This window comes from Scyliorhinus torazame, unplaced genomic scaffold, assembly GCF_047496885.1.
Source record: "Scyliorhinus torazame isolate Kashiwa2021f unplaced genomic scaffold, sScyTor2.1 scaffold_615, whole genome shotgun sequence".
Taxonomy (NCBI): domain Eukaryota; kingdom Metazoa; phylum Chordata; class Chondrichthyes; order Carcharhiniformes; family Scyliorhinidae; genus Scyliorhinus; species Scyliorhinus torazame.
Window position 1 is genome coordinate 31,298 of NW_027308342.1, and position 17,188 is coordinate 48,485.

The 17,188-nt window shown below is 52.3% G+C and overlaps 1 protein-coding gene across 1 annotated transcript in view; it reads right to left on the reverse strand.

Annotated features, from left to right (window-relative positions):
• Positions 1 to 11,403: 11,403 nt before the first annotated feature.
• Positions 11,404 to 17,188, reverse strand: part of LOC140406559 (rho guanine nucleotide exchange factor 5-like) — a gene marked incomplete at its 5' end in the record, with an annotated part of 71,353 nt that continues 65,568 nt past the window's right edge. Inside the window, one exon of the mRNA XM_072494555.1 lies at positions 11,404 to 11,874. Within this exon, the coding sequence (XP_072350656.1) occupies positions 11,711 to 11,874 (164 nt within the window). The remainder of the gene's footprint in view (positions 11,875 to 17,188) is intronic.

Sequence of the window (17,188 nt, forward strand, 5' to 3'; positions counted from 1 at the left end):
TCACTCAGTAACCCCTCTCCCCCAGCACCCTGTGTTACTGACTGTATCTCTACTAGTGTTAGTCCAGCTCCCTCACACTGTCACTCAGTAACCCCTCTCCCCCAGCACCCTGTGTTACTGACTGTATCTCTACTAGTGTTAATCCAGCTCCCTCACACTGTCACTCAGTAACCCCTCTCCCCCAGCACCCTGTTACTGACTCTCTACTGGTGTTAATCCAGCTCCCTCACACTGTCACTCAGTAACCCCTCTCCCCCAGCACCCAGTGTTACTGACTGTATCGCTATTGATGTTAATCCAGCTCACTCACACTGTCACTCAGTAATCCCTCTCCCCCAGCAGCCTGTGTGACTGACTGTATCGCTATTGATGTTAATCAGCTCCCTCACACTGTCACTCAGTAACCCCTCTCCCCCAGCACCCTGTGTTACTGACTGTATCTCTACTGGTGTTAATCCAGCTCCCTCACACTGTCACTCAGTAACCCCTCTCCCCCAGCACCCTGTGTGACTGACTCTCTACTGATGTTAATCCAGCTCACTCACACTGTCACTCAGTAACCTCTCTCCCCCAGCAGCCTGAGTTACTGACTGTATCTGTACTGATATTAATCCAGCTCCCTCACACTGTCACTCAGTAACCCCTCTCCCCCAGCACCCTGTTACTGACTCTCTACTGATGTTAATCCAGCTCCCTCACACTGACACTCAGTCACCCCTCTCCCCCAGCACCCTGTGTTACTGACTGTATCGCTATTGATATTAATCCAGCTCACTCACACTGTCACTCACTAATCCCTCTCCCCCAGCACCCTGTGTCACTGACTGTATCCCTACTGATGTTAATCCAGCTCCCTCACACTGACACTCAGTAATCCCTCTCCCCCAGCACCCTGTGTTACTGACTGTATCTCTACTGGTGTTAATCCAGCTCCCTCACACTGTCACTCAGTAACCCTCTCCCCCAGCACCTTGTTACTGACTCTCTACTGATGTTAATCCAGCTCACTCACACTGTCACTCAGTAACCCCTCTCCCCCAGCATCCTGTGTTACTGACTCTCTACTGATGTTAATCCAGCTCACTCACACTGTCACTCAGTAACCTCTCTCCCCCAGCAGCCTGAGTTACTGACTGTATCTGTACTGATATTAATCCAGCTCCCTCACACTGTCACTCAGTAACCCCTCTCCCCCAGCACCCTGTTACTGACTCTCTACTGATGTTAATCCAGCTCCCTCACACTGACACTCAGTCACCCCTCTCCCCCAGCACCCTGTGTTACTGACTGTATCGCTATTGATATTAATCCAGCTCACTCACACTGTCACTCACTAATCCCTCTCCCCCAGCACCCTGTGTGTCTGACTGTATCTGTACTGATGTTAATCCAGCTCCCTCACACTGACACTCAGTAATCCCTCTCCCCCAGCACCGTGTCACTGACTGTATCTCTACTGGTGTTAATCCAGCTCCCTCACACTGTCACTCAGTAACCCCTCTCCCCAGCACCCTGTGTGATTGACTGTATCTCTGCCGATGTTAATCCAGCTCCCTCACAGTCACTCAGTAACCCCTCTCCCCAGCACCCTGTGTTACTGACTGTATCTCTACTGATGTTAATCCAGCTCCCTCACACTGTCACTCAGTAACCCCTCTCCCCCAGCACCCTGTGTTACTGACTCTCTACTGATGTGAATCCAGCTCCCTCACATTGTCACTCAGTAACCCCTCTTCCCAGCACCCTGTATTACTCATAGATTATAGAATCATAGAATTTACAGTGCAGAAGGAGGCCATTCGGCCCATCGAGTCTGCACCGGCTCTTGGAAAGAGCACCCTACCCAAGGTCCACACCTCCACCCTATCCCCATAACCCAGTAACCCCACCGAACACTAAGGACAATTTTGGACACTATGGGCAATTTAGCATTGCCAATCCACCTAACCTGCACATCTTTGGACTGTGGGAGGATTCCGGAGCACCCGGAGTAAACCCAAACACACACAGGGAGGATTTGCAGACTCCGCACAGACAGTGACACAAGCCGGAATCGAACATGGGGCCCTGGAGCTGTGAAGCATTTGTGCTAACCACAATGCTACCGTGCTGCCCAAACTGACTGTATCTCTACTGATGTTAATCCAGCTCCCTCACACTGTCACTCAGTCACCCCTCTCCCCCAGCATCGTGTCACTGACTGTATCTCTACTGATGTTAATCCAGCTCCTTCACACTGTCACTCAGTAACCCCTCTCCCCCAGCACCGTGTGTTACTGACTCTCTACTGGTGTTAATCCAGCTCCCTCACACTGTCACTCACTAACCCCTCTCCCCCAGCACCCTGTGTTACTGACTGTATCTGTACTGATGTTAATCCAGCTCCCTCACACTGTCACTCACTAACCCCTCTCCCCCAGCACCCTGTGTTACTGACTGTATCTGTACTGATGTTAATCCAGCTCCTTCACACTGACACTCACTAATCCCTCTCCCCCAGCACCCTGTGTTACTGACTGTATCTGTACTGGTGTTAATCCAGCTCCCTCACACTGACACTCAGTCACCCCTCTCCCCCAGCACCCTGTTACTGACTCTCTACTGATGTTAATCCAGCTCACTCACACTGTCACTCAATAACCGCTCTCCCCCAGCACCCTGTGTTACTGACTGTATCTGTACTGATGTTAACCCAGCTCCCTCACACTGTCACTCAGTCACCCCTCTCCCCCAGCACCCTGTGTTACTGACTGTATCTGTACTGATGTTAATCCAGCTCCCTCACACTGACACTCAGTCACCCCTCTCCCCAGCACCGTGTCAATGACTGTATCTCTACTGGTGTTAATCCAGCTCCCTAACACTGTCATTCAGTAACCCCTCTCCCCCAGCACCTTGTTACTGACTCTCTACTGATGTTAATCCAGCTCACTCACACTGTCACTCAGTAACCCCTCTCCCCCAGCACCCTGTGTTACTGACTGTATCTCTACTAGTGTTAGTCCAGCTCCCTCACACTGTCACTCAGTAACCCGTCTCCCCCAGCACCCTGTGTTACTGACTGTATCTCTACTAGTGTTAATCCAGCTCCCTCACACTGTCACTCAGTAACCCCTCTCCCCCAGCACCCTGTTACTGACTCTCTACTGGTGTTAATCCAGCTCCCTCACACTGTCACTCAGTAACCCCTCTCCCCCAGCACCCAGTGTTACTGACTGTATCGCTATTGATGTTAATCCAGCTCACTCACACTGTCACTCAGTAATCCCTCTCCCCCAGCAGCCTGTGTGACTGACTGTATCGCTATTGATGTTAATCAGCTCCCTCACACTGTCACTCAGTAACCCCTCTCCCCCAGCACCCTGTGTTACTGACTGTATCTCTACTGGTGTTAATCCAGCTCCCTCACACTGTCACTCAGTAACCCCTCTCCCCCAGCACCCTGTGTGACTGACTCTCTACTGATGTTAATCCAGCTCACTCACACTGTCACTCAGTAACCTCTCTCCCCCAGCAGCCTGAGTTACTGACTGTATCTGTACTGATATTAATCCAGCTCCCTCACACTGTCACTCAGTAACCCCTCTCCCCCAGCACCCTGTTACTGACTCTCTACTGATGTTAATCCAGCTCCCTCACACTGACACTCAGTCACCCCTCTCCCCCAGCACCCTGTGTTACTGACTGTATCGCTATTGATATTAATCCAGCTCACTCACACTGTCACTCACTAATCCCTCTCCCCCAGCACCCTGTGTCACTGACTGTATCTCTACTGATGTTAATCCAGCTCCCTCACACTGACACTCAGTAATCCCTCTCCCCCAGCACCCTGTGTTACTGACTGTATCTCTACTGGTGTTAATCCAGCTCCCTCACACTGTCACTCAGTAACCCTCTCCCCCAGCACCGTGTCACTGACTCTCTACTGGTGTTCATCCAGCTCCCTCACACTGACACTCAGTAATCCCTCTCCCCCAGCACCCTGTGTTACTGACTGTATCTCTACTGGTGTTCATCCAGCTCCCTCACACTGTCACTCATTAACCCCCCTCACCCAGCACCGTGTTACTGACTGTATCTCTACTGGTGTTAATCCAGCTCCCTCACAGTCACTCAGTAACCCCTCTCCCCCAGCACCCTGTTACTGACTCTCTACTGATCTTAAACCAGCTCCCTCACACTGTCACTCATTAAACCCTCTCCCACAGCACCGTGTTACTGACTCTATCTGTACTGGTGTTAATCCAGCTCCCTCACACTGTCACTCAGTAACCCCTGTCCCCCAGCACCCTGTGTCAATGACTGTATTTCTACTGGTGTTAATCCAGCTCCCCCACACTGACACGCAGTAACCCCTCTCCCCCAGCATCGTGTCACTGACTGTATCTCTACTGGTGTTAATCCAGATCCCTAACACTGTCACTCAGTAACCCCTCTCCCCCAGCACCGTGTGTTACTGACTGTATCTCTACTGATGTTAATCCAGCTCCCTCACACAGTCACTCAGTAACCCCTCTCCCCCAGCACCCTGTTACTGACTCTCTACTGATGCTAATCCAGCTCCCTCACACTGTCACTCAGTAACCCCTCTCCCCCAGCACCCTGTGTTACTGACTCTCTACTGATCTTAAACCAGCTCCCTCACACTGTCACTCATTAAACCCTCTCCCACAGCACCGTGTTACTGACTCTATCTGTACTGGTGTTAATCCAGCTCCCTCACACTGTCACTCAGTAACCCCTCTCCCCCAGCACCCTGTGTCAATGACTGTATTTCTACTGGTGTTAATCCAGCTCCCCCACACTGACACTCAGTAACCCCTCTCCTGCAGCACCCTGTGTTACTGACTCTCTACTGATGATAATCCAGCTCCCTGACACTGTCACTCGGTAACCCCTCTCCCCCAGCAAGCTGTGTTACTGACTGTATCTCTACTGATGTTAATCCAGCTCCCTCACACAGTCACCCAGTCACCCCTCTCCCCCAGCACCCTGTGTTACTGACTGTATCTCTATTGATGTTAAGCCAGCTCCCTCACACTGTCACTCAGTAACCCCTCTCCCCCAGCACCCTGTGTTACTAACTGTATCTCTATTGATGTTAATCCAGCTCCCTCACATTGTCACTCAATAACCCCTCTTCCCAGCACCCTGTGTTACTCATAGATTATAGAGTCATAGAATTTACAGCGCAGAAGGAGGCCATTCGGCCCATCGAGTCTGCACCGGCTCTTGGAAAGAGCACCCTACCCAAGGTCCACACCTCCAACCTATCCCCATAACCCAGTAACCGCACCCAACACTAAGGGCAATTTTGGACACTATGGGCAATTTAGCATTGCCAATCCATCTAACCCGCACATCTTTAGACTGTGGGAGGAAACCGGAGCATCCGGAGTAAACCCACGCAGACATAGGGAGGATTTGCAGACTCCGCACAGACAGTGACCCAAGCCGGAATCGGACATGGGACCCTGGAGCTGTGAAGCATTTGTGCTAACCACAATGCTACCGTGCTGCCCAAACTGACTGTATCTCTACTGATGTTAATCCAGCTCCCTCACACTGACACTCAGTCACCCCTCTCCCCCAGCACTGTGTGTTACTGACTGTATCTCTACTGATGTTAATCCAGCTCCCTCACACTGACACTCAGTAACCCCTCTCCCCCAGCACCCTGTATTACTGACTGTATCTCTACTGATGTTAATCCAGCTCCCTCACACTGTCACTCAGTAACCCCTCTCCCCCAGCACCGTGTCACTGACTGTATCTCTACTGGTGTTAATCCAGCTCCCTCACACAGTCACTCAGTAAACCCTCTCCCCCAGCACCCTGTGTTACTGACTGTATCTCTATTGATGTTAATCCATCTCCCTCACACTGACACTCAGTGACCCCTCTCCCCCAGCACCCTGTGTTACTGACTGTATCTGTACTGATGTTAATCCAGCTCCCTCACACTGACACTCAGTAATTCCTCTCCCCCAGCACCGTGTCACTGACTGTATCTCTACTGGTGTTAATCCAGCTCCCACACACTGTCACTCAGTAACCCCGCTCCCCCAGCACCCTGTAACTGACTCTCTACTGGTGTTAATCCAGCTCCCTCACACTGTCGCTCATTAATCCCTCTCCCCCAGCACCCTGAGTTACTGACTGTATCTCTACTGGTGTTAATCCAGCTCCCTCACACTGTCACTCAGTAACCCCTCTCCCCCAGCACCCTGTTACTGACTCTCTACTGGTGTTAATCCAGCTCCCTCACACTGTCACTCAGTTACCCCTCTCCCCCAACACCCTGTTACTGACTCTCTACTGATGTTAAGCCAGCTCCCTCACACTGTCACTCAGTAACCCCTCTCACCCAACACCCTGTTACTGACTCTCTACTGATGTTAAACCAGCTCAATCACACGGTCACTCATTAACCCCTCTCCCCCAGCACCGTGTTACTGACTGTATCTCTACTGGTGTTAATCCAGCTCCCTCACACTGTCACTCAGTAACCCCTCTCCCCCAGCACCCTGTGTCACTGACTGTATCTCTACTGGTGTTAATCCAGCTCACTCACACTATCACTCAGTAATCCCTCTCCCCCAGCACCCTGTGTGACTGACTGTATCGCTATTGATGTTAATCTGCTCCCTCACAATGTCACTCAGTAACCCCTCTCCCCCAGCACCCTGTGTTACTGACGGTATCTGTATTGATGTTAATCCAGCTCCCCCACACTGTCACTCAGTAACCCCTCTCCCCCAGCACCCTGTGTTACTGACTGTATCTCTATTGATGTTAATCCAGCTCCCCCACACTGACACTCAGTAACCCCTCTCCCCCAGCACCCTGTGTTACTGACTGTATCTGTACTGATGTCAATCCAGCTCCCTCACACTGACACTCAGTAACCCCTCTCCCCCAGCACCCTGTTACTGACTCTCTACTGATGTTAAACCAGCTCCCTCACACTGTCACTCAGTAACCCCTCTCCCCCAGCAGCCTGTGTTACTGGCTCTCTACTGATGTTAATCCAGCTCCCTCACACTGTCACTCAGTAACCTCTCTCCCCCAGCACCCTGTGTTGCTGACTGTATCTGTACTGATGTTAATCCAGCTCCCTCACACTGTCACTCTGTAACCCCTCTCCCCCAGCACCCTGTTACTGACTCTCTACTGGTGTTAATCCAGCTCCCTCACACTGTCACTCAGTAACCCCTCTCCCCCAGCACCCTGTTACTGACTCTCTACTGATGTTAATCCAGCTCCCTCACACTGTCACTCAGTAACCCCTCTCCCCCCAGCACCCTGTGTTACTGACTGTATCTCTACTGATGTTAATCCAGCTCCCTCACACTGACACTCAGTAAACCCTCTCCCCCAGCACCCTGTTACTGACTCTCTACTGGTGTTAATCCAGCTCCCTCACACTGTCACTCAGTAACCCCTCTCCCCCAACACCCTGTTACTGACTCTCTACTGATGTTCATCCAGCTCCCTCACACTGTCACTCAGTAACTCCTTTCCCCCAGCACCGTGTCACTGACTGTATCTCTACTGGTGTTAATCCAGCTCACTCACACTGTCACTCAGTAATCCCTCTCCCCCAGCACCCTGTGTGACTGACTGTATCGCTATTGATGTTAATCAGCTCCCTCACACTGTCACTCAGTAACCCCTCTTCCCCCAGCACCCTGTGTTACTGACTGTATCTCTATTGGTGTTAATCCAGCTCCCTCACACTGTCAGTCAGTAACCCCTCTCCCCCAGCACCCTGTTACTGACTCTCTACTGATGTTAATCCAGCTCCCTCACACTGACACTCAGTAAACCCTCTCCCCCAGCACCCTGTTACTGACTCTCTACTGGTGTTAATCCAGCTCCCTCACACTGTCACTCAGTAACCCCTCTCCCCCAACACCCTGTTACTGACTCTCTACTGATGTTCATCCAGCTCCCTCACACTGTCACTCAGTAACTCCTTTCCCCCAGCACCGTGTCACTGACTGTATCTCTACTGGTGTTAATCCAGCTCACTCACACTGTCACTCAGTAATCCCTCTCCCCCAGCACCCTGTGTGACTGACTGTATAGCTATTGATGTTAATCAGCTCCCTCACACTGTCACTCAGTAACCCCTCTTCCCCCAGCACCCTGTGTTACTGACTGTATCTCTATTGATGTTAATCCAGCTCCCTCACACTGTCACTCAGTAACCCCTCTCCCCCAGCACCCTGTGTTACTGACTGTATCTCTATTGATGTTAATCCAGCTCCCCCACACTGTCACTCAGTAACCCCTCTCCCCCAGCACCCTGTGTTACTGACTGTATCTCTATTGATGTTAATCCAGCTCCCTCACACTGACACTCAGTCACCCCTCTCCCCCAGCATCGTGTCACTGACTGTATCTCTACTGGTGTTAATCCAGATCCCTCACGCTGTCACTCAGTAACCCCTCTCCCCCAGCACCCGGTTACTGACTCTCTACTCATGTTAATCCAGCTCCCTCACACTGTCACTCAGTAACCTCTCTCCCCCAGCACCCTGTGTTACTGACTGTACCTGTACTGATGTTAATCCAGCTCTCTCACACTGTCACTCAGTAACCCCTCTCCCCCAGCACCGTGTGTTACTGACTCTCTACTGATGTTAATCCAGCTCCCTCACACTGTCACTCAGTAACCTCTCTCCCCCAGCACCCTGTGTTACTGACTGTATCTGTACTGATTTTAATCCAGCTCCCTCACACTGTCACTCAGTAACCCCTCTCCCCCAGCACCCTGTGATACTGACTGTATCGCTATTGATGTTAATCCAGCTCACAAACACTGACACTCAGTAATCCCTCTCCCCCAGCACCGTGTCACTGACTGTATCTCTACTGGTGTTAATCCAGCTCCCTCACACTGTCACTCATTAACCCCTCTCCCCCAGCACCTTGTTACTGACTCTCTACTGGTGTTAATCCAGCTCCCTCACACTGTCACTCAGTAACCCCTCTCCCCCAGCACCCTGTTACTGCCTCTCTACTCATGTTAATCCAGCTCACTCACACTGTCACTCAGTAACCCCTCTCCCCCAGCACCCTGTGTTACTGACTGTATCTGCACTGATGTTAATCCAGCTCCCTCACACTGACAGTCAGTAATCCCTCTCCCCCAGCACCGTGTCACTGACTGTATCTCTACTGGTGTTAATCCAGCTCCCTCACACAGTCACTCAGTAACCCCTCTCCCCCAGCACCCTGTTACTGACTCTCTACTTGTGTTAATCCAGCTCCCTCACACTGTCACTCAGTAACCCCTCTCCCCCAGCACCCTGTTACTGACTCTCTACTTGTGTTAATCCAGCTCCCTCACACTGTCACTCAGTAACCCCTCTCCCCCAGCACCCTGTTACTGACTCTCTACTTGTGTTAATCCAGCTCCCTCACACAGTCACTCAGTAACCCCTCTCCCCCAGCACCCTGTTACTGACTCTCTACTTGTGTTAATCCAGCTCCCTCACACTGTCACTCAGTAACCCCTCTCCCCCAGCACCCTGTTACTGACTCTCTACTTGTGTTAATCCAGCTCCCTCACACAGTCACTCAGTAACCCCTCTCCCCCAGCACCCTGTTACTGACTCTCTACTTGTGTTAATCCAGCTCCCTCACACTGTCACTCAGTAACCCCTCTCCCCCAGCACCCTGTTACTGACTCTCTATTGGTGTTAATCCAGCTCCCTCACACTGTCACTCGGTAACCCCTCTCCCACAGAGAGCAAGCGCAGTGAAAGCAAGAGCGAGCGTGAACAGCACAAGGAGCGCGAGGGCGCAAGCAAAAGTGTGGGTGCGAGCGCACAAGCGTGGGTGCGAGCAAGCGTTTGCCTGAGCAACGGTGGGGTGGGGGGAGGGAGAGAGAGAGTGTGAGTGCACACTTGTCAGGACGAGAGAGAAGGTGACAAGAGTTAGAATGGAGAGGAAGCGAGAATGAAGTGAATGTTTTTCCCTCCCAGACTGGGGGAGCAGAGGTGGTTTGGAATCAATGTCTCACATCCCCCACTTTATATCAGAAGCTGGGATAGGGAGGCCTTCATTCACACTGGAGAGTAATGGAGAGACATTAAGAAGAATTAGGGACAGCAATGGGGGAATTTGAGTTAATTACCTGCTTGTTGATCTTGTGGACCTGAGCTTGGGCATATGTTGTCCATCTGAATTAACACCAGCAATAAGAAAGCAGAATTAATTTCCCAATATCCACAGATGATTTCTCTCTCACTGGGTTTTGGTGGCAGTCTTTGGGGGGAGAGAAGGCAGGTTAATTGCCCCCCCCAGCTCCCCTGTCTTTCCTGTTTTGCTATCTGGAGCCTCTGTCATTAACCCAATCTGTGTCTCGTTTAAAAGTGGGGGGTTAACCACAAGCACCTGGTTATTGGGGAATTAAGCACAGCCCCTGCTCTGGGTCAGTCTCTCTCTCTCTCTCTGTGAGCTGCAGTGGGATTTGGGTGCCCCGTGTATGAATAACAACAAAAAGGCCGGTTGGGAGACAATTTAACTGGGATCTGACTGTGCAATGGAAAAGTCTGCCTTCAGCCATTCCTGGAACTCTTCGCTCAAGGCCCCCCCCCCCCCCCCCCCCTCCCCCTAGAGTATCTGGCCTTGAGACCCTCCTGCATCCCATCGAACCCTAATGGGCCTGTAAGGAGCTGAGAATGTCGCTGACTGTTCAACTGGGGGAGGCGGCACACAGTCAGCATTGCACGCACTGACGTTTGCAATAGAGGGGTGGGGGTCACTGGATAGGGATCAGGAGCAGGAACCCGGGCTGATTTATTCCCCCCCCTAATCCAGGGGTCACTGGACAGGGATCAGGAGCAGGAACCCGGGCTGATGCACCCCCCTCCCTAACCCAGGGTCACTGGACAGGGATCAGGAGCAGGAATATGGGCTGATTCACCCCCTCCCTAAGCCAGGGTCACTGGACAGGGATCAGGAGCAGGAACCCGGGCTGATTCACCCCCTCCCTAACCCAGGGTCACTGTACAGGGATCAGGAGCAGGAACCCGGATTAATTCACCCCCTCCCTAACCCAGGGTCACTGGACAGGGATCAGGAGCAGGAACCCGGGCTGATTCACCCCCTCCCTAACCTATGGGTTACTGGACAGGGATCAGGAGCAGGAACCCGGACTGATTCACCCCCCTCCCTAACCCAGGGTCACTGGACAGGGATCAGGAGCAGGAACCCGGGCTGATTCACCCCCCTCCCTAACCTATGGGTCACTGGACAGGGATCAGGAGCAGGAACCCAGGCTGATTCAGACCGCCCACCCTCCCCAACCCCCAGCGATTCAGTTGGGGCCAAACATTTTGGGAAATGTTGGATTAGTTTTCCAGCAGTGAGTTCTAACAGCACCTATTTTCTGTGCGTATTAATGCTTTATTTTTAACTTATTATAATACAGTTTTATATACAGTGACTCATTGTCTGTCGCTCTTAGACATGTTCGAAGTTTATCGGCAAATCTTCATGTCCCAGAGAAGATGTGAAGATGGAGGCGGCAGGTCATTGAGATTGTCAAGTTGGGCCTTCATGTCAGGCTTCAGGCCATTGTGCGACTGGATCCACAGGGTAGGGGCTTGGGTTTACCGCTTCTGCCCCGACGATGGCGGAGCGTCAAGTGAGCACTGTTCGGGCGATTCCGCTGAGATCCTGTGGCCAGGCCTCACGGAGGGGCCGCTGAGGTCTGAAGCTGGTCCGCCATCCTCCTGACGCGCAGACGCTCCTCAATGTTCCGGATCCGGGCATTCGTCCCCCGGATGGGGTCGACATGGTCCGAGGGAAACCAGCCCCTCTCCCCATCCGACAGACGGTAGCCTTCCTCCCAGCCTGCCGAGGGAGGACAGAGAGAGTGTGAGAAGGAGAGAGAATGTGAGACGGAGCGAGACGAAGGGAGATGGACAGAGTGTGAGATGGAGAGAAATGGATAGAGTGTGAGACAAAGAGAGACTGTGAGACAGAGAGAGAGAGAGAGAGCGTGCGACGTAGAGTGAGTGAGTGCGAAACGGAGGAAGTGGGAGCAATTGTGAGCAAGGGAGAGAGAGAGAGAGACACGGCAAGAGAGAGTGTGAGATGGAGAAAGAGTAAGTATGAGACGGAGAGAGAGAGTGTGAGACGGAGAGAGAGTGATGGGGAGGGGGAGTGCGAGACGGAGAGAGAGAGGGAGTACGAAATGGAGTGCGAGATGCAGAGAGAGAAGGAATGTGAGATGGAGAGAGAGGACAGGGTGGTGGGGGGGGGGGAAGAGAGAGAAGTAGAGTGAGAGATGGGGAAAGATGAATCATAGAATCTACAGTGCAGAAGGAGGCCATTCGGCCCATCGAGACTGCATCAGCCCCTGGAAAGAGAACCCTACCTAAGCCGGCACCTCCACCCTAACCCTGTAACCCAGTAAACCCACATAACCTGCACATCTTTGGACTGTGGGAGGAAACCGGAGCTCCCGGAGGAAACCCACGCACACATGGGGAGAATGTACAGATTCCGCACAGACAGTGACCCAAGCCGGGAATCGAACCTGGGACCCTGAAGCTGTGAAGCAACTGTGCTAACCACTGGGCTACCATGCCCCCCATGAGAGAGTGGATGAAACGGGTAGAGAGAGCGTGAGACGGAGAGAGAGAGTGAGATGGAGAGTGAGTGTGAGACGGACAGAGAGAGTGTGTGAGACGGAGAGAGTGTGAGACGGAGAGAGTGAGAGTGTGTGAGATGGGGAGAGAGAGAGTGTGAGACGGAGAGCAAGAGAGTGTGAGGTGAATAGAGAATGTGAGACAGAGAGAAAGAGAAAGTGTGAGACAGAGAGAGAGGGGGAGAGCAAGATGGGGAGAAAGAGAAATGGAGAGAGATTGGCAGTGAGACGAAGAGAGAGAAGGAGTGTGAGGCAGTATGAAACAGAGTGTGTGAGATGCAGAGAGAGAGTGTGAGACGCAGAGAGGGGGAGAGAATGAGAGGGAGAGACTGAAACAGAGAGTGTGTGTGAGACAGAGTGAGAGGGACTGTGACACAGAGAGAAAGAGGGAGAGAGTATGAGACAGAGAGGGAGGGAGATACTCAGTCAGAGAGGGAGAGAGTGTGACATGGAGAGAGAGAGGGAGACAGTGTGAGATGGAGAGACGGTGGGAGTTTGAGTCGGAGAGAGAGGGAGGCAGTCAGGGATGGGGGGGGGAGAGAGAAAGTGTGAGAGGAAGAGAGAGAAAATGTGAGACAGAGAGTCGGAGAGTGTGAGGCGGAGAGAGTTTGTGATGGAGAGTGAGAAGAAGAAAGTGTGAGACAGAGGGAGAGAAAGTGAGGTGGAGAGAGAGCAAGAGATGCCGATAGTGGGTGTGTGAGGAGAGAGAATGTGAGACGGGAGAGAAAGAGACTAATTGGAGACAGACTACATGACAGAGAGGGAGAGGGAGGGACTGTAAGATAGAGGGGGAGATGGAGAGAGTGTGAGACAGAAAGAGGAAGAGACTATGAGACAGCGACAGAGAGAGACCGAGATGGAGAGAGAGAGATTGAGACGGCGAGAGAGAGAATGACAGTATGAAACGGAGAGGGAGAGAGTGTAGAGAGAGAGAGTGTAGAGGGAGAGAGTGTAGAGGGAGAGAGTGTAGAGGGAGAGAGTGTAGAGGGAGAGTGTAGAGGGAGAGAGTGTAGAGGGAGAGAGTGTAGAGGGAGAGAGTGTAGAGGGAGAGTGTAGAGGGAGAGAGTGTAGAGGGAGAGTGTAGAGGGAGAGTGTAGAGGGAGAGAGTGTAGAGGGAGAGAGTGTAGAGGGAGAGTGTAGAGGGAGAGAGTGTAGAGGGAGAGAGTGTAGAGGGAGAGTGTAGAGGGAGAGAGTGTAGAGGGAGAGTGTAGAGGGAGAGAGTGCAGAGGGAGAGAGTGTAGAGGGAGAGTGTAGAGGGAGAGGGTGTAGAGGGAGAGAGTGTAGAGGGAGAGAGTGTAGAGGGAGAGAGTGTAGAGGGAAAGAGTGTGAGAGGGAAAGAGTGTGAGAGGGAGAGGGTGTAGAGGGAGAGTGTAGAGGGAGAGAGTGTAGAGGGAGAGTGTAGAGGGAAAGAGTGTGAGAGGGAAAGAGTGTGAGAGGGAGAGACAGAGAGTGTGAGAGGAAAAGAAGGAGAGGGACTGTGACATAGGGAGAGTATGAGACAGAGGGAGGGAGAGAGTGTAAGATGGAGAGAGAGGAGGCATGATTCTCCGATTTGCAGACTAAGTGCTGATGCCGGTGTGGGAACAATGGCGTTTTACGCCGGAAAACACGGCGCGAGAGCTGCACCGATCCTCTGTCCGGTGGGGGAGGGGCTAGCACGCTCGCAGCGTAAAGCCCCCGGATTTACCTGCGGATGCGGCCGGAGAATTGCCTGGTCCATGGTCTTGCATGTGCACGGCGGCGGCTTCCGGCAGCCATGCCAAAAACTGCCCCCCTGTAACTAGCCTAGCCAGCCCCGGACCACCCTCCACCAGTCCCTCCAGCCCCTGGCGAAGGCCCCGCTGGACTCAGCCCCGGACCACCCTCCACCAGTCCCTCCAGCCCCTGGCGAAGGCCCCGCTGGATTCAGCCCCGGACCACCCTCCACCAGTCCCTCCAGCCCCTGGCGAAGGCCCCGCTGGACTCAGCCCCGGACCACCCTCCACCAGTCCCTCCAGCCCCTGGCGAAGGCCCCGCTGGACTCAGTCCGCAGCCACCATGCGGGTTCCATGAGAGAGAGAGAGAGTGCGTGAGAGGGAGAGTGCGAGAATGTAAGACGGAGGGAGAGACCGAGTGTGAGAGTGTAAGAGACAGATGGAGAGAGAGTGTGAGATGGAAAGGAAAAGTCTGTGAGAGGGAGAGAGAGACAGACAGACAGAGTGTGTGTGGGACAGAATGTGAGACGGATGGGAAGTGGCTGTTAGAGGGGGAGAGGGAGTGGGAGGGACTGAGAGGGAGGGAGGGAGAGGGTTTGGGAGTGGGAGAGTGTGGAGAGGGAGAGTGCGAGAGTGTAAGACTGAGGGAGAGACCAAGTGTGAGAGTGAGAGTGTAAGAGATAGATAGAGAGAGTGTGTGTGAGTTGGAAAGGGAGAGTCTGTGAGTGGGAGACAGGGACAGACAGACAGACAGACAGAGTGTGTGTGGGAGAGAATGTGAGATGGAGAGTGATGGGAAGTGGCTGTGAGAGGGTTAGGGAATGAGAGAGAGGGAGAGGGGAGGGGGAGGGAGAGAGGGGGGGAGGGAGTGAGACAGGGAGAGGGAGCAAGTGTGAGAGGGAGAGGGAGAGTGTGTGAGAGGGAGAGAGTGGGAGGGGGAGAGAGTGGGAGTGAGAGGGAGAAGAGTGGGAGAGGGAGGGAGAGAGTGGGAGAGAGAGCGAGTGGGAGAGGGAGAAGAGTGGGAGAGGGATGGAGAGGGTGGGAGAGGGAGGGAGAAGAAGGGCGAGAGTGGGAGAGGGAGGGAGTGGGAGAGGGAGAGAGTGGGAGAGGGAGGGGGAGAGTGAGAGGGAGAGGGAGGAAGAGAGTGAGAGAGTGAGGGGGAGAGTGGGAGAGGGAGTGGGAGAGAGAGAGAGTGGGAGAGGGAGGGTGAGGGAGGGAGAGAGTGGGAGAGGGAGAGGGAGGGAGAGGGAGGGCGAGGGAGGGAGTGGGAGAGGGAGAGCATGGGAACGGGAGAGCGTGGGAGAGGGAGAGAGTGGGAGATGGAGGGAGTGGGAGAGGGAGAGGGAGAGCATGGGAACGGGAGAGCGTGGGAGAGGGAGGGAGTGGGAGAGGGAGAGCATGGTAACGGGAGAGCGTGGGAGAGGGAGAGAGTGTGAGGGGGAGAGAGTGGGAGTGGGAGAGTGGGAGAGAGGGATAGAGGGAGAGAGGGAGAGAGGTGGAGCGGGAGAGAGGGGGAGCGGGAGAGGCAGAGAATTGGAGAGGGAGAGAGTGGGAGAGGGAGAGAGTGTGTCATGTGAGAGTACCTTTAAGAAATGGGTGTTTACTGCTAGTGATTTCAGAGAGTGGGTGGAGCTGGGCTGTCTGTCAGCTTTTTACTTTTGTTTTAGGCTGTTTGCTGCAGGGTGTATTTTAGTTTTGTTTTCAGTGTTGGAGCTGAAGCCAGACAGAGCAGGTGTACTGTTGATATCTCTGCCATGAAAAGACTATCTCTTGATCATTTGGTGAATTCAGAATTATAAATGTTCTCAGTAGTGAATGTAAACCTAATGTGCTTCTGGTAAAAGGTGTTTTAAGTCTTATGGATCTTAAAAGGAAAGCTTAAAGGATTACTTAGTGTTGTATTCTTTGGGAGTTGTATTTGAATTAATGGTTGCTAAGATGATCACTGTATGTTTTAAAAAGGTTAACTTGAGTTCATAGAATAAACATTGTTTTGCTTTAAAAAATACTTTTCTATTTCTGCTGCACCACGCCTGTAGAGTGGGCCGTGTGCTCCCCATACCACAATCTATTAAAAGTTGTGGGTCAGGTGAACCCAATGATACATTTTGGGGTTCTCTAAACCCTGGCCCATAACAATTGGGGGTCCGAGGGGGATAAAAGTCTTTCTATTGGATTGGCTTAGTGAACTTAAAGACAGTGAGGGGTGAGCATATTGTGGTTGCTTTTCCGGTGTGGTATTATAGTTTAAGTGGGGAGAGTGTTGTGAACAATGGCTCTTTCAGAGGCTCAGAAGTTTTTGGGGGTGGAGAATGTCACATGTAGTACCTTACAGAAATGAAAAGCAGACTGTTAGATTTGGCAAGAACATTGCAGTTAACATTACCTGACAAAATGCGAAAAGATAAGGTAATTATGGCGGTGGTTAAGCATTTGAAGTTGCCTGAGACAGAGTTTGACTCATTGGAAATGGCAAAAATTCAGTTGCAAATTAAACAAATGGAACATGAGAAAGAATTAAAGCGGCTTGAATACGAGAGAGAGAGAGAGGAAAAAGGGAGAGAAAGAGAGAGAGAGGAAAAAGAAAAGGAGAGAGAAGAAAAGAGAAAAGAAAGAATAGCCCCAGCAGAACAAAAAGAAAAAGAAAGGGAGATACAGATCAGGGAAAAAGATAAAGAGAGGGAGTTTGAACTTCAGAAATTGGCCATGAAACATGACAATCAGTTAAAATTGGCAGACGTAAAGGGAAACGTACAGTTGGATGATAGTGATGAGGATAGTGAGAAAGAGCGTCATAGTCGAAGGCTTGGTGGGAATCTAT